The sequence below is a fragment of the Podarcis muralis genome, chromosome 1 (assembly GCF_964188315.1).
Source record: "Podarcis muralis chromosome 1, rPodMur119.hap1.1, whole genome shotgun sequence".
In the NCBI taxonomy this organism is placed as follows: Eukaryota; Metazoa; Chordata; class Lepidosauria; order Squamata; family Lacertidae; genus Podarcis; species Podarcis muralis.
In genome coordinates this window covers 59,935,649-59,957,172 of record NC_135655.1, presented here as the reverse complement: position 1 = coordinate 59,957,172, position 21,524 = coordinate 59,935,649, and the positions used below count along the sequence as shown (strand labels likewise).

The 21,524-nt window shown below is 41.9% G+C and overlaps 1 protein-coding gene across 5 annotated transcripts in view; it reads right to left on the bottom strand.

Annotated features, from left to right (window-relative positions):
• The window catches only part of NELL1 (neural EGFL like 1), a 381,897-nt gene extending 361,268 nt beyond the window's left edge, over positions 1-20,629 (bottom strand). For 2 of the 5 annotated variants that reach the window (XM_077929586.1, XM_077929598.1), the window contains exons 1-2: positions 20,233-20,628; positions 7,992-8,120 (exon numbers count right to left, since the gene is read on the bottom strand). In XM_077929586.1, coding sequence (XP_077785712.1) covers positions 7,992-8,120; positions 20,233-20,281 — 178 coding nt within the window. In that variant the 5' untranslated portion in view covers positions 20,282-20,628. Of the gene's footprint in view, positions 1-7,991; positions 8,121-20,232 lie in introns of all 5 variants that reach the window. The other 3 variants (XM_028729018.2, XM_077929600.1, XM_077929595.1) reach the window with 3 other exon arrangements.
• Between the last annotated feature and the right edge of the window lie 895 nt (positions 20,630-21,524).

The following is a 21,524-nucleotide window of genomic DNA, read 5'->3' as shown; positions in this document are numbered from 1 at the left end:
TTTTGACATTATTTTAAAGGAAAAAACCCTAGTCTTACATACAGAAAAATACGGTAACTGCTCAAAAGTCACTACACAGCTGTTTGCCATCTGTGAATTCATCCTAAAAGTCTCTAGAAACGCTAGAAACTATCCAAAAAACAGACACAATGATGCCTAATGTAAAAATATCTGCTCTATTAAAGAAAACTGAAATCCTAACCCACTTACCTGAGAACTGAATTTAGTAGGATTTACTTCTGAATAGATGTGGCTAGGATTCTGCTGTAAGTTGGGTGAAAAACACCTCCTTGCTTATACTATAGCATACTCATCTAACAGCATCTCACAACTCATTTCTTCAACCACCTAAGGCTTAGCACAAAGACATATCTTTCAAATAACTTCCTTAACAGGGTTGCAGAATACTGTAATGGAATCCTGATTATTTAAGCAGTGTTCTAAATGATATTGTGTAATGTAGTCTGTCATTCGAATAATAATTTACTTTATAGTGTGTTTGATGGGGGAAGTCTTCCATCTTGGTCAGATGACTGCAGGTTTAACTGTCACTGGGGGACTTTAGACAGGTGATTAGGGTTTGGAAAGAGAACCCTCAGTATGCAAAAGAATGGTATACTATATGCATGTTCTGGTTGGAAGTTGCAGGTTTAGGAGGTGGGCAGGTGTTGGGGGCTGTGCCCCTAAAGGATCAGGTGTGCAGCCTGGGGGTCATTTTGAACTCTCAATAGTCTATGGAGATGCAGGTCAACGCTGCATCCAAGGCAGCTGTCTGACCTGAGAGGAAGGCAGAAAGTGGTGTGGTGGTTGAAGACTTACTGGGGAAGCTGAACCACTTAGCCTAGGCTGAAGAGACTTGTCCACAGTGCTGAGGGAAAAGAATCAGGTAGGTAGCTGTGTTGGTCTGACACAGTCGAAATAAATATATTTATAAATTTATAAATAAATTGCCCAGTAGCACCTTAGAGACCAACTAAGTTTGTTCTGGGTATAAGCTTTCGTGTGCGTGCTGGTATCTGAAGAAGTGTGCATGCACACGAAAGCTTATACCCAGAGCAAACTTAGTTGGTCTCTAAGGTGCTACTGGACAATATTTTTATTTATTTCGAGGGTAAAGAAGTGAGGCAATTGGGAATGCTAGGTCTGTTAGGAGAGTCTGTGAACGATTCCAGGAGAGCATGGCAAAAAAACTGACTTGCACTTCAATTACATCAGTAGGGAATGAAACAGAGACTTCAACAAAGGCCCTCAGTTTTGGTATGGTTTAACTGGGATGAAGTCAATTACAAGGGCAATCTGGCAAAAGAGTTTAAACAGGGGCAACTATTGCTCGGAGCTTTCCTGGTTTAGAAAAAAAAGCAGCTGGTATTTAAAGTGGCATCAATAAGTTAAAGAGTTAACTGTACCCATTTAAAAAATGCATTCCAATATTAAAATTACCACATTCTTTATTACAAGAATATGCAGTGCACAAAGTTATGTGGTTAATTAATATCTTTGTTAAATATAGTAACTACCAGGGGCTGCACTTCTGCTTGCCCCATTCACAAGCACCCAACCATTCCTCCCAAATTAACCCCTTGCCCCCTCTAGAACTACTGAGCTCACTTTTCACCTTCCCACCCCCGTTTCTGAAGCCCTTTCTGTATTCTTCTCACCACACATTACAACTACTCACTATCCTTTTCAACTTCCGCCCAATTATGAAACCACCCCTCCTTCTGTTTTGCAGGCCCTTTCATGCCCCTTTCATCCTCACCCTGGCCTTCCCTAGTTCAACTACAATAAGCACCTGTATCCTACAGGTACTCTAGTCAGAGCAATGATTGTCTACAATTGTACTTATACAGAACAAATATGTCTGCAACAAATTCCCAACACCAACTTTGTCCAAGGAAATTCAACTTCAAATAAAGAGATTTGGCATGGCAAAGCACCCTTAAACCTATCCACACCCGCCATTTTTATACTGCTGCTAGTTCCTCCTCCCACCCATCTTAGCAACTCTTCTCATTCAGTACAGGATTCTGTGTCACTGGACATAAATTGCATTGAAGTTTGGGGGAAATTAGGCAGATACATACATTCATGTCTAATGGGCTTGTAAAAGGGTGTTTTGGCAGGAAACTGACATGGTTGTTCAATCCATTTTTGGCTTTTTTGTTACCTCAGCTTGTGCTACTGAACGGAAGATGGACGGAAGTAGGATTTCCAACTCATAAGAAATTAGTTATGCAGCTGCTATCTGCAGTAAAACAATGGAAAGTCTCAACAGATTCTACAGTGAAACAATGGCTTTCACTTTTTTAAAAAATGCTGCCATTATATATAATCTTATTAAGCATGATAAAACTGAACAGAACTATTAAGAAAAATCAATTCTAAACATCTTGAGTGCCTTTCTTTTTGCATGCAGATAATGCTGATATAAATAAAGTGGAAATGTATAGGAATTTTTACATTGATTAAGTTATAGATCACAGTGCTTTAACACATGCAGTGACGGGGCAATGACAACAGAGGTTTCTCTTCTTTTTTGTTAATTTAGCTATTTCATTGAAATTGATGGTTTCCTGCTGGGTCAAGCATTACACTTGTAATATTTTTACATTTTTACATTTTAATGTTCCTATCATTACAACTGGGAACTGACAATTTTTCAAAGAAAGGCTTGCAATAGTGCTGTGCTATTTTTATTATCTGTATTTTTTTAGATTTTTAAAAATTCTATTAGGGTTTAATTACTTTAATGATTACTTTTTATTTATTTTTTAGATTTGTGTATTTTAACTGTTGTTTTAGTTTCTGTCAGCAGCCTTGCATCCTGTTTAAATATAATAATAGTAATAATAATGATAATGCAAAATTTGATACATACTAAAAAAAATCACTTTATTCTCTTTTAAAGTGGGAGCTTTGACAGGTAACTGGCCCGGGTATGCTCCATTTTAATAAGTGGGAACCATGGCGAACTGTTGGTAGAAGCCATCATGGTTAGATGCTTTTCTGCATCGGATCTAAAGAGAAAATTTCTTAAGTGCCTCTTGTCCATCTTCATAGTCACCTGAAAATCTTGTATTTGGTATTGGGACAAGAGGCGTTGGATACTGTCCTTCCAACATTTTGTCTGTTTCTGTTCTGTGTGTGACATAGTGGGGAATATCTCCTCTGAAAGAAATTGAAGTCTTTTCACATAATTTAAGCACAGGTAATCAATTCTAGCCTGTATTGTTGTCACGTCAGCTTCAACGCGGAAAAGAGCAACTGGAGTCCCGTTGGGGAGCGAGAGCACTTTCCTGATGAATTTGTTCTGCACTATTTCTAAGGCTTTGTTGGCATTTGGGTCCTTGCCCCATATCGCTACTCCATGAAGCACCTGGGAGACCACTTTACCGGCAAAGATTTTTAACGCAGGTTCCTATAGCTGACCACCCGCCGTAAAATAGAATTTCATTAATGCCCCACAAGCTTTCTGCGCTTTGAGTTTCGTAGCCTCGATGTGCCCCTTCCATGATAGTGTCTCAGTGAAAAGGATTCCCAGATATCTGAAGGAGCGTATTTGCTCCAAGTTCTGCTGATCCATTTTCCATTTGAATCTGGGACTACGCTTCCCAAAGATCATAATTTTGGTCTTGAAGTAATTCACAATGAGCTCTTCCCACTTGCAATACCTGCTGAAAGCTGTAAGCAGATTGTTAAAACATAATCGGGAGAGTGATAGGAGCACCACATCATCGACGTTCAGCAGGCAAGATATCTTCCTATTACTAATTGATGGGGGGTTGCACCTGTGCTAGCTGTGGCACCATACCATTTATATAAAAGTTAAAAAGTGTGGGAGCCAATATGCAGCCTTGTTTCATGCCTCTTGATGTCTTGAATGCTTCCGAGAGACCTCCCTTTAAGCCTACTCTGCCTCGTGTTTCGGTACCACTATACAGTTCACCAATTAATAATAACAGTCATGGGTCTATAATAGAATTTGAGAATTTCTCCCACAGTCTGTTACAATTGATTGAGTCAAAAGCAGCAGATAGGTCAATGAAGGCAGGTTATATCACAAACTAACCCAGAGTGGATTCATATAACCATTCCCTGCTCCCTTACAATGCTGCAACTTTTCTAGTTCACTTTACAGATTTGCATGGAACTCCACATTGTGAATAGGTTAACTACAGAGCCTGATCACGAAGCACAACACTATTAAAATGTTTATCCTCTAGCTTTGCTAGTAATGAGATTAGGACGCCAGTTGGTCTACACTTCAGTATGAACAGTTAATTGAGACCGTGAGAAATGCCAAAGATCAAGAAGATTGGTAAGAAATGTCTCTGATTCCAGAGAAATAGCAGCAGGTTGCTGTTGGGTTGCTATTTAGGAGGCAAAGGTACTTGCCACGTGCTCAAATATATTATTCTAGTTTACATAAGCCTTCAGATGTGGGTTATGGAGCATAGCTCCATGAACAAGGTGGACCACAATGAAGAGAAAATTACCATGTGGCTCCACTATTGATTTGTAAATATTTGTTAGGTTTTTTAAGTGTGCAAATAACATCACAGTGGTTGGATTGTACACAATTTGTGTCCCTCCACTGACAGAAGGCTCTTTGAGCCAGTGGAGCCCTCCATCACTATATCAATCAGTGGTGCCACTACCCGCTCTAACCCCCATCCTAATAAGAACTGCTTTGGAGGCTTAAGGACCCTTCAAAATAGTGGTACAGGGTGGAAGGGCTGCAGAAAGGAGGGGAAAACAAAGGACCTTCTGTAAGCAGGAACACGCAATCTGGATACAACTAGAAGCAGCCAATGAGGAGAAGTGCTGCCATTTGCCAGGACAGTGCAGGGAAGGAGCATGGTGGTGGTGAGGTTGAGCACTGTGATCAAACTGACCTCACCCTGACTTCACCCATGCACTGTCAGATTCTTCCCCATTTAAGACTAACACTCCATATGATGTAGGATAATGGCAATGTGGAGTATAGCTTCACCTAGGCTAGGCGTTTTCTCATATGTACATGATCAATACTAGGATAACAGTACTGGTCCATGTTACAGAATAACAGGATGATTTATGTGAAGTACTTGAAACATTAAAATGTATATAGAAATTTTCATACCATACTGTCTCATACCCAAACACTACTTAACAACAAGAAGATACTTTCAGCCCCCACCGTCTCTAGAAGCCAGCTCTGTCCCCATATCCTGCTTTGGATTACAGACATCTTGAAAATAGCTGCAGATTACACCAGCCAGTTCCTCTCTCCCTCTCCCCAACCCCAATATACTCTGGAATTACTTTAAGATGTTTCAGAATACAGTGGTACTTCGGGTTACATACGCTTCAGGTTACAGACTCCGCTAACCCAGAAATATTACCTCGGGTTAAGAACTTTGCTTCAGGATGAGAACAGAAATCGTGCTCTGGCGGCACAGCGACAGCAGGAGGCCCCATTAGCTAAAGTTGTGCTTCAGGTTAAAAACAGTTCCAGGTTAAGATCAGACCTCCAGAACGAATTAAGTTCTTAACCCGAGGTACCACTGTACTTTACATATGTCCATATAAACAAATATACATTTTATATGTAAACAGACATTCATTTATATATATATGTTTTCTAGGACAAACATTTGGGCGGCTTTTGGGGAAAGTTAAGACAAAAATATTGTTTGCTTTTTACCATACCACTGTCCTACACAAAACGCACACACATCCTGCCAGATATAGTTATGCCATGACAGCTTCCAATGCGTGAGCCACTGCATCACAGGCACAAAAACACTAGCAACAAAGAGCTATACAGCACACAGAAGTTCAGTTCACCTTATACCACACACTGCTTATGAGTATAACTTTTGATCACAGCACATAAAGAGATGGAAAGATACAGCATTAAGACACAGGACCCAAAAAGCTGGAAGAGACACACACATAGCCCTACTTGGGAAAAGTTCAACTGAGGGAGGAATTAAGTTTCTCTTACCAAGCAGGTAAAAGGAAAGACCAGGCAGGCAACAAGAGAAGCCACAAAACCACACACTTAATAGTAGCAACCAGGAAAAGTCTTGCCGGAGGGACCTCCCTCAACCTCAAATCCACAATGCAGACACCACAGAGCAATTTTTAAACTCCCAATCACACCAGCAGACTGAAAACAAGACACGCCGTGGGCATTCCCCACCTCATTACCCAGTCATGTGCATAAGGAGCACAATGGCTTGAAGAGTAGCCCTAGCCTGAAGGACCAGCACAGGTTTTATATATAGGGGGTTTCAGGTTTGAATCCAGGGCTTAACACCACACTGCAAGGAGTGGGGAGCAACTCCCACACTCAATAGTGTAGCTCGTATATGGGCCAAATAACCTTTTTAACTGTTCCTTCCTGTCTCACAAACAACTCATGTAACCAATCCTACTACCACCACACACTATATTCTTGTTGTATGTTTCTGACTAGAGTCCCAATGCAAGGTACCTGTTAATGTTTGAAGCAAAGAAGTGTCGGCAATAAGCTCAAGTTTCTGTGAGATTTGTGAGGCCAAGTTGTTTATTTATTTATCAACCATATTTATAGACCGCACTTCACCTAAAGTTCCCAGGGTAGTAATACACAGAATTAAAACCAAAGTTATACAAGCCAACATAAATTCCAGGCAAACAAAAGAGCAGCAGCAATAAAAATCCAATCTAATATACCTCACCCTTTCCCAAAAGCCCAAGCAAAGCAGTGTGTCTTGAATGGGTGACAAATGACAGCAATGTCCTAGTGAGATGCACTTTAGGTTATTCCAAAGGAATGGGGCTGTTACCAAGAAAGCCCACCCACAGGTCCCCACCACACAAATTTCTTTGGTGTGGGGACCACTAACAGAACTTCCCCCTCATCATCTTAACGCAGAGATCTTTAATGGACACTTAGGCACTCTGCACATTGTCCCTGTTTCTCTTCACCAGGGTTCCCCCATATATGCCCTGTGCTTGCATGACCTAAGACTAGAGAGATATAGTCCCATGCTACACACCCTATCATCTCAGTTGTGGTCCTCTTTTCTAGGGTTTTTATCCTGGTGCTGATGTGTTGCATACCTGTCAAGTGTCCCTATTTCCCTGAGACATTCACAGAATTACAGAAGCAATCCTGGCTTCTGATTTCATCTGGGAATGTCCCATTTCCCCCCTCCAGTGCCCCCACCAAGCACAGGAGGAAACCCTTGCGTGCAGGGGAGCATTGCTCTTGTCAGCCCCTCTCTGCCACTGCCAAAGCCACCAACTCTATCATGGCTGCATGAGGTGCAGCACGGGCAGAGGAAGCAAGCAAAGGAGGAAGAAAGTGAGCAGCTGCCAGGCAGGGGCTGTGGCAGGGCAGGCACCCAGTTGACTCTCGCATCTTTTGGTGTTGTGCTCTTGCACGAGCCAGCTGACCCGTGTCTCAATTTTCTGCTGAAAAACATTGGCAGGTATGGGGTTGTAATTGGGTACTGACTGGAATCATATACTATATTTCATTGTGGAGACATCAGAAGGAAAGGAGGACAATATTTTATTTTCCTCTTCGCATCAGCTCCATGGTCAATATAATGATCCACTATTTGTGTATTTATATATTATTATGGTGGTGTCTACTCTTTATCTGTCCTGGCCACATCCCCACCTTGTTTGGGTTGCTATACCAGGAGAGTTATATGGCAGAACTCTTGGGGTGGTGTATCCGTGCAGCTGCACCAGTAACTCTCATGTGTCAACAGTACAGCCCCCTCAAACATAAATGTGTTCCAGCAACAAAGCAAAAACTTTTCAAATAAAATTAGTATTAAAGCTATCTAGCATCATTACTAGTGGTTTTGATATACTTTACTTTTAGGATACCAAGACAGAGATTGGTGAGGGAAGGAACATGCTTCATATGCAAGAAATATGTCAGTCTTCCAAATTATTAGTTACTTGCACTTTCATTCCTGTTAAATACATAAAGATATTAGCCTTACCTTGAAATAAAAATGCTTTACTGGCATTATGTAGTCCAGACACCTGTGTAACTCCAATAGTCATGTTGACTAGATCCAGTTCTGTGATGATATCAATTTGTAAGTTGGGGTCCATTCCAAGGCCTACAACTGGTTGAAAAGAAGTCAGGTTTTAATTTTTAGTTCAAGTAAAATAACTACATACGCTGTGCAGCCATGAACAGTGCTATAGCCACATTCCATTTTTAAATAGCCCTAGTCCTACAAGCAACAAAAATGATCCACTGCATTAACTGAAACTGAACTCCCATCTTTCCAGATCTTTTTTACCGTATGGGACAGGGCACAATAAAGCACCATCATTAATGCAACAGCATGACATGATAAATGAGCCCTGCAATTAAACAAACCTTAAGAACTAGAAAGATGAATAACATGAAGACAGACAGAGATCGGATGGAGAATTTTGTAATGTATTGGGCAAGTAATGGCTGTGTTTAATGAGATATGCTATTACAAAGGACTGAGTCTTATACACACACTTACAACCCACTAAAACACTTTAGTAGCCCATATATTGCTACCTGCGTTAATTCCTTTCATTGGATTATCCAAGTATTTTGAATGCAACTTGGACAAATAACATTGTATATTGCCTTTTCTAGTTCGGGTTTTCACCAAAGGCAAAAATGTACTACTGCATTTGGAACATTATCTTGGTGCTCAAGTACAGGATGCATAAATTCACTGTGGTTTTTCCTGAAAACATCCAAACTGCAGGCTGGTTTCCAAACAAGTCATATTTTAGAGTATACTCATTGGCAGCAATTTAAGTTATTATTAAGAAATTCATTGATTTCATACTCCAACTATGACTAACCCAGTACAGTGGTACCTCAGGTTGCAAACACCTCAGGTTACAAATACTTCAGGTTACGAACTCCGCTATCCCAGAAGTAGTACCTCGGGTTAATAACTTTACCTCAGGATGAGAACAGAAATGGCGCAGCAGCAGCTGGAGGCCCCATTAGCTAAAGTGCTACCTCAGGTTAAGAACAGTTTCAGGTTAAGAACGGACCTCCAGAACGAATAAAGTTTGTAACCAGAGGTACCACTGTATTTATATCTCCCTCACTTGGGGAATTCAGATTCCTGATACAGCTTCAACTTGTGCATTTTGCAGGTTAAAAAATGCAATGGTTGCCATTCCAGTATGATACTGTTATACAGATCACCCTGCTAGGCAAAGGAGCTAGACCTGCTAGACCTCTCAAAGGAGCCGTGTAAGGTAATAACTGCTTAAAGTAATACGCACCAAGGTGTGTGTGCACAATCCTTCCATAGGGAATGTGCAGTAACAGACTACCAGCAGTGTCAAGTTTTGCTCGAAGATGCGGTTGCATGATGTCAGAGGACTGCAACTTATGTGCTACAACAAGGACTTAATACATTGCCTTATTCAAGCAGGCAATCAGCAGTGCATTAACAAAGCTGACACCACTTATTACATGTATAGCTGCCACTCACAAACCACCAGAGGCTCAAACTTCTGAAGACATTTTCTTCAGCTATGTAACCCTTAGTCCTGGTTCTTCTATTGCAACTTTCTGACACTGCAATTGTCTCCTTGTGCTCCACATAAGCAAACTACAGAGTTATGATTCCTACCAACAACAAAAAAGCAGTTTATAAAGGGGTGAGGTAGCTGTGAAACTGAACTCTACATATTCCCACAGAAAAGTGAAAAGGCAACTTAGTAAAACATCCAGAGACAAGAAAGACTGGCTGAAAATATACCAGGAGAAGGAATTAGTAGTACATGTCATGTACAATTCCATAATTTTAAAGGTAAAGGACCCCTGACAGTTAAGTCCAGTCGCAGACGACTCTGGGGTTGCAGCACTCATCTCACTTTACAGGCCAAGGGAGCCAGCATTTGCCCAGAGTCAGTTTTTCTGGGTCATGTGGCCAGCATGACTAAGCCGCTTCTGGCAAAACCAGAGCAGCGCACGGAAATGCTGTTTCCTTCCCGCCAGAGCGGTACCTGTTTATCTACTTGCACTTTTTGGCGTGCTTTCGAACTGCTAGGTTGGCAGGAGCTGGGACCGAGCAACAGGAGCTCACCCCATCGCAGGGATTCGAACCGCCAACCTTCTGATCGGCAAGCCCAAGAGGCTCAGTGGTTTAACCCACAGCGCCACCTGTGTCATCCTCCTCCTAATTATTATTAAATTTTTAATTACAACATTTTCCTACAAATGAGAACCAGAGAAGAGGGTGTGCTTAATCCTTTCCCTTTCTTCTGATTGATCACTCTAAAAGTGCACACACACTCCAAATTGTGGGATATGCAGTCAAATCTAACAATGCATATTCTTGATAGCAAAACCATACATCTGTACTGCTGATAGGCGAACTCAGACCATAAAAACATAATTGGTAGAGAAGGCTCTGTGTGGTGATATTTCCCCTCCTGTCCTGGAAGGGAAGAAACAAAAAAGTATTTCCTGTTCTTTCTCTTTCTCTTCAACCAGCCATGGAGGGGGACATCTGACTGCTTGCTCCCATATCAAGTCCATGCCTGAAGCTGTTTTTGTTGTAAACACAAGTCTTTTACCTGCATTTATTTTTGCTGCTGCTGCTGTTTCTGCTGCTGCTAAGGGTGAATGCTTGTCTGTGAGTAAACTATATGTTTTAAACTTACTTTTCAGTCTGCAGCTGATAAACGCTGTAACAAAGGAGGAGCTCAGCCTAACAGCTAACACCTATGCTTTCAATTAAACTACATAAAATGGGATTAAAACTTTTCTCAGCCCCACACTTTTAAATGCAAGCAGTAAGCTGATCCTTCTGCCTGTTAACCTACATATGTGGGTTCTGTAGGGGGACAAAATATAGTTAATTATATTCCCTCACCTACCTAATAAAACCCATCGCAAATTATGTTCCCAATCATAGAGACAAAAGCCACTTGGGGGTTTTAATAGATGAACAGCAGGAAAGTAAAGAGTTAAGCACACACTATTACATCCACCAATTTTCTGTTCCCAATTAGCCTCCTGCAGCTGCTTTTAAAATTTAAAAAGTGGGGAGGGGGGGAGAGAGACTCACAGAACTGCCAATCACACATATAGTCTGACCCACAGCTCCACCCAATTCAGTATTGTGCTGTCCTTCTATAACACCAGCAGCACGTATTTATAAAGTACTTTAGAGTTCTCACATATATACAGACATTTCAGCAAGTATTTCAGCACAGCAATGGTGTAAGACAGGACAGCACTGTTACAATTTTGGGCAATGGGCATTTATGGCTGAAAATCAATGTAAAGGTATCCAATCCAGGAAACTGATGAGCTAAGACTATATTTGTACCATCACATCCTAGTGTCAGATTCAACTATTCCATTCTGCTAGAGAAAACCAGCACAAGGACTCTCCCTTCTCTTTCACCTGGATTTCCCCCAAGTTCACTCTGTAGGGTTGAGAGAACCCCAAGAAGAGGCAGGGATGAGGAAGGGGAGTTCTACCAGGCAAGCAAAGCTGATCTCCTTAGCTGACAGAACGATCTCCTTGGTACTACGTTGACCTTAGTCTCATAAAATGCAATTCTGTACATTTCTTCTCAGAAGCAAGTCTAATTGAATTAAGTGGAGCTTATTATCCGGTAGGACTGCAGTCCTGGCCACACAGATGACCCATGCCCTCACTTATTTACAAAGTACAAGGTTTCCTCCTCGGCATTGATGGGAAAGAAGACTACAAAAACTAGACTTGTGGCTGTTGGAAGGGTCAACACACATTAAAATCCATTTCACTGGTGCAGCAAAAGAGCCCCATATGCAGTAGCAGGCTTCCACGTATGTGGAATAAACTTCTGCAAAATGTGAATAATCTCACACTTAAACAACAACAACCTGCCATTTCCGAAATTTTATCAAGAATATGTAATATAAATATGTGTACAGAGGTACCTCGGGTTACATACGCTTCAGGTTACATACGCTTCAGATTACAGACTCCGCTAACCCCGAACTATTACCTCGGTTAAGAAGCTTGCTTCAGGATGAGAACAGAAATCTTGCTCTGGCGGCGCAGCAGCAGCAGCAAGCCCCATTAGCTAAAGTGGTGCTTCAGGTTAAGAACAGTTTCAGGTTAAGAACGGACCTCCGGAACGAATTAAATATTTAACCCGAGGTACCACTGTATATGAGACTACAAGGGTTCCAGGAGAGCATTCTGGCTACATTCTTAGAGCTACACTTACTTAAGTCCATTGATTTTAATGGTTCTACTTCGAACATGTCTAATGTTGGATATCCCACAGGCTATTTTGTTCATATTTTGATAGTAGCTGTTTATCTTTCCCATGCAAAAATAAATCAGTTAAGATATGAGTGGATATTTATGCCCAGAGGTCAGAATGAAAGCTGTTTCTGCATCTACTTAGTCTAGGAAATAAAAGATAGCAGCAGACTCATAAAACTGCTCTGCAGGTGATTATGCACTATTCCAACGAGATCAACAGACTCAGAAACAGATCAGTAAAGCTGAATTTTACAAGGGGGAGCCAACGTAATGAATTATGTAATGTGGCATGTGTCTTGGACGTATTGCAGAAATCACCCCTGTTCCTTTTGAATTTTTCCAGTGATTTAAAATGAAATCAACACAAAGGAATAAATTCCAACCATGAAATGAATAGTAAAACTGCAACTGATCTCAGTGCTTTCAAAGTTGAACCTAGATATTAAAGTTTATGAACGATGTGTGCAGAAGCCTGGGTATCCCTTGTCTCCACAAGGTTATTTTGGTCTTTGAGGATTTGCTCCTGTTGGATTTGTGAATTGGGGACCCTTGTCAGCTAGCTTGCCCAAAATCCATTCTACTATAGAGTAGCGTACTTTTTACGGCTGCATTTTTGAATACTATACTATTATACAGAATATTATTTTAACAGATGTGTGGCTCATTTAAGACCAACTCACATTTTGATTTTACAATAAGGAAATGATCTCTGTGTCACAAAAATGAAAAAAAACAAAGGGTTGTGAAAATGTTTCTTTTCCACAAGGAAAACAAATCTGATGTGTTTTTACACACTGTGGGCACACAATATATCTCTGCTTTTTTCTTACAGAGATGCACAGATTTTTCTTTGTGCCAGAAAAACAACAGGTGAGGAACTGCATGACTTTTATATTAAAACAAAAACAAAAGAATAGACTGGTAAATATAATGTGTATGAACATTTAAATTTAGAACCTGTTTTAGAGATTTCAAAATTTCAGAGATTTACCAGCAAGTCAGACCTCCATGCTGCCACTTTCAATATGGTTGTAGAAATTCCTGCATCTGCCTTACACAGATAAAATGTTCCAAAACCTACAGAAATAAAACATTAAAGGGTTCTTCTTTTACCAGGCAAACATCTCTACTCAGAATTAAGCACCACGGAAATCAACAAGACTTGCTCCCAGGTAAGTAGGTATAGGATTGCTACCCTTAATCTCATGCATAGTTGGCAGAGATGGTAGGCCCAAGGCCTTTTAGAAAAAAAACTAGTTTGCTTTTCTCCTCCTTGGTATAATATTTTTTTGGGGGGGGGGGACAACTGGCAATTTGTGCTCTTTATGAACATCCAAAATTTGCTGCCTGCCTTGCTCTCTTTAACGATAGGGTCAGTTAGCCCTGTGAAGAACATCTTGAAGAGCTAGACATATTATTAAGAACTCAATAGAAGCTATTATAACTAGGTAGCTGAATCCTGATAAAACTGTTCTTAAGCATCTTTACAGGAACACCACATACATTTCTTCACACAACAAAAGCAAGTTTGCACAACCATTTATTTTTTAAAAAAATCACTACTGAACCCCTGTCTACATGATGATGTGACATTACACGCTGCCAGTTTAGGCTCAGTCTGCATATTTGGATGCCAAGTGAAAGATAGGCCATGCAAGTTGTTTATGTCACATAAAAGTCAGCTCAGCTTACATAAATGTTTAGGGAAATTTAACACACTAATTCTGCAGTACCCAAGCATAGTGTGAATTTTATCGATATCCCGTATTAACTGGCCTTTAAATCTCCTGCTGGCTTCATTCATAACAGATGTTGAGAAGAGCCACAGAGGTGTATTTGACTTCACTTTCAGGCTGGTACTGCCATCTTCAGTAACTATAACTAAGGTCTATAATGAATGGCAGAGCTAAGGAGAAATGCCAGGTCCACCCAGAGACCTGATATTTTTGCAGACCTGGACAATGCTAGCGGTTTTAAATTTATACTGCCAGTAGCGCAGCGAATGCATAGTTGCGGCTCAATGGGAACACAGGATCTAGACATTTCCCGTCAACTATTCCTTTTATTCCAGAGACTTTCACAACATGCAGCCAGTGCTCCTGCTGTAAATAGAGGTGTATAGTCCTAGTTAGCAAAGTCATTGTCATTGGAATACAGTTCCAAGTGTGTCTCAAGACAATATCTTGTTTTGAGCTTTCCTCTAGTCCTCTTGTCTGTTTCCACTTCATTTCTTCAATTCTTTTTATCTCCATTCTTTCTCCTTCTCTCTTTCTCCCCACTCACTGCTCTTAGCCCATTTCTGATTCCTTTTCACCCCTTGGTGGCTGTGCCCCTCAGACCTCTTCTTACTTTCAGATGGGTATTTATAAGGGGATGGGTGCTCCTCATGCACACTTTTTATTTATGTCATTGTTTGCAGTCATCCACACAAGATCATTGGCATCAAAATTCCACTCCGCACTTTTATACCATTTAAGCAAGATTCATCGGGGGGGGGGGCAATTTGGTATGCTAAAAAAAAAGGAGAACTTGTTACCAATCACCCATTTCCAGTATCTAAATATTTACAGTATTAAGCCACTTTCTGGGGCTTAACCTCGAATTCCACTCATGCATAGCCCCACCATCAGCAGAGTGAGATGGTCATTTCAGGCAGATGAATGATGCCAAATGTCATGAAAGAAAAGCAAACTGATAGTTATTTAACTTATCATTGTTGTATTTTCACTCCCAGGGAAATACCTATGCTTTGGGGATTTTCTGGCTCAAGTACCAAAATATTCCTGGCCAGCCTTTGGTACTATGTACTGTGGCATGAAGGAGGGTTCTGTTGACAAGTAGATAACAAATTGGCAAGAGACCTTTTATACAGGGATTTCAATTAAAGCCACCAACTTGGGACAGCATTAAAAAGTGGTTAAACAAATTCATGGAGCATAAGGCTATCAATGGCAACTAGCCATAACAGCTCTATTACTTGCAGTATGCCTTAGTTTTCTGGGAATCACAAACAGGAGAGTGCTACTCTACTCATATTTTGCTTGCATTTGGTTGGTCACTGTGATGAACAGAATGCCCCTTTTGTTTGACCCAGTAGGGTTCCTCTTATGCTCATATGAACTGCAGCTCCTTAGTGATATGTATCTACCTGACAATAATTTTGGTAAGGGAACCCCAGCAAAGATTTGTTGTTGTTGTTGTTGTTGTTTAGTCGTTTAGTCGTGTCTGACTCTTCGTGACCACATGGACCAGAGCACGCCAGGCACTCCTGTCTTCCACTGCCTCCCGCAGTTTGGTCAGACTCATGTTTGTAGCTTCGAGAACACTGTCCAACCATCTCGTCCTCTGTCGTCCCCTTCTCCTTGTGCCCTCCATCTTTCCCAACATCAGGGTCTTTTCCAGGGAGTCTTCTCTTCTCATGAGGTGGCCAAAGTATTGGAGCCTCAGCTTCACGATCTTTCCTTCCAGTGAGCACTCAGGGCTAATTTCCTTAAGAATGGATGCGTTTGATCTTTTTGCAGTCCATGGGACTCTCAAGAGTCTCCTCCAGCACCGTAATTCAAAAGCATCAATTCTTCGGCGATCAGCTTTCTTATGGATAATCAGTATAGCAATTAATAAATAACTGGTTTCTATGCTTGTAAAACATTGAAAGCCTATTTTGACATAAAGTGATTTATACTAAAGAAATAAACAATCAACTACATAATTAAAAGGGGTCCTTTAAATGCTTCTCCAACAGCTTTGAAAGCTGCTCTTCTGTGAGTCATGAGCCATATTTAGAAAAGACAAACACAAGGGTGGGATGATTGTATGTGTCTTTCCCATAGAATTATCACTACCACAATGCTCAGTCCCACACAATAAGCCTCTATCCAAATGGCTGTTAATATCCAAGCAAAGTATGAGTTGCTCAAACCAAAGGTGGCTCTCATATATATACAGCAATGTTTTGGCCCCATAATTAATTTCTTTCTGCTAAGTTAAATGACAAAGAAAACTCTCCCTCCTTTGCAAATCTGGAAAATGATCATGTCCCAAAAGTATATGCCGCGAAGCAATGGGAGAAGAAACTGTCTCCTTCAAAGATCTTAAGGAAGAGCACAGGTGACTACGGTATTTCATTTATATCCAATGCCTTAAGTACAACAAAGAGACAAGGCAATTCGTTTTTCTTCTTATAAATTAAAAAGAGCCATTAAATGGAAATCATTTTCCATTTTAAAGTAGCACAAATCATTGGGTTTGATTTTTTTTCTTAATCCCAGTTGATGGGACTAACCCACATCCTGACTTTCAGTTACATCTTCAATTTGCACCTATGTATTAAATTTTGCAAAGAGAAGGAAAAGAATTTGACCCACTAATGTTAAAGGTCTATTCACAGGATTGTGGAAAGTAATTACTCATGTCAACAGAAAAAGTATCTTTAAAGTAACTAATTTGTACTCAAAACCCTACAGACTTCCCACCTTACTGTGCTTTTATCAGTCTCTTGGCTACCTGGAACATGACCATCATTGAAGAGCTTCACTTGATTGCTGTATGCCTAAGTATCTCATGGATGCACCCCCAGGTCTGAATTCTTTGCTTTCATCTTGCCTATACAGAAGGAACATTCGGTTTAATGCACTTACAGTTAACCATCCTCATGCAATATTTACTGCTCATAACTATTATGAAACTTCTTTCAAAACAAAAAATCTTGTCTGACAAAAATCTAAATAGCAAAGGATGCTCACCACAACTTTCCAAATTATTCACCTCATAACTAAGCCATAACATTTTGCTGTAATTTTATGAATGAGAAAATTTCATCTAACTGCATCATCCATATAACTTATTCACATGAGGATCTACGAGTAAAGACCTGGTTGTTAATTAGATCCTATTTACAGGATTCAAGAATGAGCAAGTTGCATGGATGGCCTATGCAGACAAGGATACAACCATTCAAGGTTAAACATTCAAGTCCCAGTGATTTCCATAAAAGAGGGCTAAAGGCTCATGTATCACTCTCCCCTATGTAAACAAATAGGATTTATAAACTGCATAATGTTGGATGACTTATGCCCAAAGAGTTTCCCATTTGTGGACCATACTTATTAATCACTCCAAAGCACATTTGATGTAAAGTGCTTTACAGACTTGTTTTCAATACCCTAGTGAAATAAACTGCTTAATTCCTTTCTGACTAGTGAAATATCCAAGCTGACATAAAGGGGATCATATGTGCAGTTTAAAACAAACACAAGTCCCAACTACCTAACTACCATAAAAGCTTATTCCAGGAGCCACCTAAGCACAGGTGTTCTAATGGATCTGCCCCCTTAGTCTTAAAACTAGCTATAGCTTGAATATCAAATACAAGCTCAAATTATGCAGTCTTGGTGATGTATCTGTAGAAGTAAACATATTTTCTTCACAGACATCTCCAAAAGAGTGCCCACCAGACTGACCCTAAAGATGCTTTACTTTAGGAAGTAACAGCACAATCCCTAACCATATTGACTCAAAAGTTCTGTTGAATTCAATGGGGCTTACTCCAAGGTAAGTGGTGTTGGGATTGCAGTCTAAATCATGCTAAATTCAGTGCAACTTACTAAGTTTAGACACAGATTAGGATAAGGGGCAATACTGAAATGTTGGATTTTCATTTCAACTAGGGAAGCAATGTCTACAAAAAAACTACTGTATTTAGAAATTTAACTTCCTTCAAAATCATATAAAGCAAAGACTCTATTTAAAAAACTCTGTAAACAGGTGGGAAGAGAACAAAAGAAACAAGCAAAAAGCCCAAACTATTCCTGCTTAATTCCTTTTTTAAAAGAAATTTTCCTAATTCTCCTAACTGCACATACAGGATTGACAACCCTAGAGAACTATTCCTATTAAGGAACCCTTTTTAATTAAGATGGCCCCCACTGTAACCAATGTAGCAAGTATTTGTTAAGAGACAAAGACATAAGGATAGCAGCCCACATGCATCCATTTCTTCCTTTTGCAGGCTTTCAATATTATGATCAGATTGCCCTAAAAAAGCAGTTTGCTCCAGTTAAGTCTCAATTAAAGTGTGTTCTAGAAGACAGGAAGCTAAAGGGGGCGGGTAATCAGATGTACACAGAAGGTTCTTTTTTCCCATCCCTCTTGAACAGGAGTACTCTGACAAATCACTATTATAAATGCCAGAATTAAGCAGATTGCTCCCCACCATGTGAAATGAAAGCATTCTGGAAACCAGCTGTTTGTACTCCCCTCCGTCTCTGTCAAAGAAACCCTTAGGGACCTGATCTCTTGCATTCTCTAAAGTGATGTGCAGTGGGTTTCCCTAAAGCTCTCCACTGTTAATACTTAAAATCCTCTCCACCTTCTTCGTAAGCAAACAAAAAGAAGGATGGATGTCTAGGAAGATTTCCCAAACTTTTCATTTCCTGAATTTTTGCTAGATTAAAGCCTATAAAATAGAAATAATAATCAAAACGAGCAAGTGAACTCATCTTCGGGAAGCAACAGAAAGTTAATGTCCAGAACGTTTCCGGCACTCAACTGGAAAGAGGAACAGGGAGATTTCTCATTGAGAACTAGACTTGGAAAAGCAAGACCACTTGTCATACACACAGTGCCCTGAACTGTTAGCAGCCGATTAATGGTGGCTGTTTTCTTTCTTTCATCAAGGCCATTGTGATGAGCTAGGATCACTGCATCCGATTTCAATATCTCCAGCTGATCTTATCCTTGAGCGTTTTCCCTCCCTATATTTTATCCTCCTCCTGGATCCGACATAACAGTTTCAGTGAAAAGCCAAGCTAACTGCATGTCCGTGGCTGAGAAGACAATAAAAGAGTGCCACCCATGTGCAAAGCCCAGAAACAGGCACTCCCGCTTTTCTGGGAGGAGAAATCCCTGGTGGAATAACGCTCATCTTAAAACGCACACGCACGCACACACACCCTCGTTGTCTTGCGAGCCTCGACAAGGAGATTATCTACCTCTGGCAGGTAGAAGTCACCTGCTTTTTTCAGCGTGCTCACAGGAAGGGATGAATGAATCCTTAAACTGCTGCTTGCGTTATATGAACACATCAATTTACAAATCATAAAAGGCTTGACAAAGGGGGATCAGAAGGCTAGGGCGGGGGGGGGGCGTTGTGGGTCTGGGGTTTGCAGTAACGACTGATAAACGTAAGCAGCTTGCTCAGCTGCCTCTCCTTCCACCGCGCGCCGCCGCTGCCACCGAAGCGGTCCGGTGCCTCCTAAAACAGATTGGCTGGGGTGGGGCTTTAGCAGGACTTGCAAGGTCCTGAGAGAGCTACTGCCATTGCAATGCAAAGTTTCCGAGTTCCGCCTCGCAAGCCGCGGCAAAAAAAGGGAAAAGGCGGTTGGATGGGGCAGGTGGCTGCGCCCTGGGATCGCGGGTCTCCTCCTGGACCTCCGAGGTAGCCAGCGACACTATCGAGATCTCTTTTCCTCCCACTTTCCAGCCCTTGGGCTTTTGCTCCCTCCTCCCCAAAAGCCACAATCCATAACGGTCGCTTTTCAGCACAAAATCGATTACCTTAAAGATAGAACACCCCACCCCTTTCCCTCTGTCCCCTTGATCCTCGCCGTCATTCACTCACACGCAGCCCAGTTTCTGCGCTAACTCGCGGCTGGAGGACTAGAGCAAGAATAGTCCCCGGTCCCACTTTTCAAAAAGAGAGGAGGAAAGAGAGATAGCCCCTAAGGGGAAGAGATCGGCTCCTCCACAATAGCTATCTATTGTCTTTGCAACAGATACACCGAATGCGTGAGCGAGGATTATTTCCTATTAATATATTCTCCTCCGTGATGACCCCCGTGCCCGTCGCGAGCAGCGCCTTTGCAGCTGCTTCGCACCTCCCTTTCTGTGCAAGGCTGCTGGGGCGGGGATGCCCCCCCCCCAAAAAAATCTCCGTCCGCCACCCCTTCTGCCTTACCTGTTCTCGCAGCTGCCAGGCAAACCCAAACGCCTACAATTACATCCATCTGGGCTGGTCGCGCTGTATTCCCCGTTGAGATCCCGGCGCACGGCAGAGCCTGGCTCTAGCACTCTTCGGAGCTGCGGAGCCTCCAAACTTGAAGCGCTCGTTTTGCCAGGGCTTCGAATAGAAAGAGAGATGGGGAGGGAGGGAGGAAGGGGGGAGGAAGAAGAGAGCGAGCGAGAGAGAGACAGCGCACACAACCAGCGGCCAGAGCTGCTACCCTGGAAGAGCCCACGTGTTCTCCTCGGGGATGATCCCGGCTCTGGTTGCCTTTCCCCCGCGGGGCTCCGCGGCGCACGCCCAGCCTGACGCTCAATCTTTGTTCAGCTCTTTCTCCGCCGCCGCCCCCGCCCCCGCCGCCTCCAGTTGCCTCCGCCTGCCGCCAGGAGAGTGGCACCGTGAGCTCATCGCTTGAGCGGATCCCCCTCTTGGCGCCTAATGGATCAGTCTGAAGCACTACCAACCCCCTCTAAAGAGGGAGGCAAAGGCATCTTCTGAAAGAAGCTGGGCAAGTGAACAGGAAGGGAGGCTGTCCAGAGAGCCGTCCAACTTACTCCGAAAAAGAGAGAGAAGTCTGCTGCTGCTATAATTCGCCTTGCGTGATGAATAAGAGCGCTTCGACGGCAGGTGGGGGGGGGGGGACAAAACAGTATCGCTTTATTCGGGTTAATTGATAGGGCTCCGAGCCCCACTGTCTCCCTTTCCATCCATGCGTTTATATACCTGCCAAATGAGGACACGCCATACGTCTGTTAAAGTAGTAGAATCTGGACTACGAAATGCGATAGTCCAAGACGTTTTGTTTTCCCTGTCTGCCTGCCCCTGGGAATATACCTAAGAACAAACTATCGGAGGACAAGGGGGTGGGTCGGCTTGAATATCTGGATCCTCCTGCCAAGTAGCAGAGAAGATTTTACTGCCCGTCATCTGCTGCTGAGCAGGAACATAGCTGCCTGTATCCATCCAGCCATAGACACCATTTAGAAATATTGATTAACAGATAGGCAGTGAAAGACTGCAAACAGCTAACCCAGGCATAGGCAAATTCCAGCGCTCCGGATGTTTTTTTGAGGCTTCAATTCTCATCATCCCTGACCACTGGTCCTGTTAGCTAGGGATGATGGGAATTGTAGTTCAAAAACATCTGGCGGGCCAGAGTTTGCCTATGCCTGAGCTTACCTTTTAACCCAGGGATGGGGGGACCTACACCTCCCCAAAATGGTTGGATTACAATTCACATCTCCCCA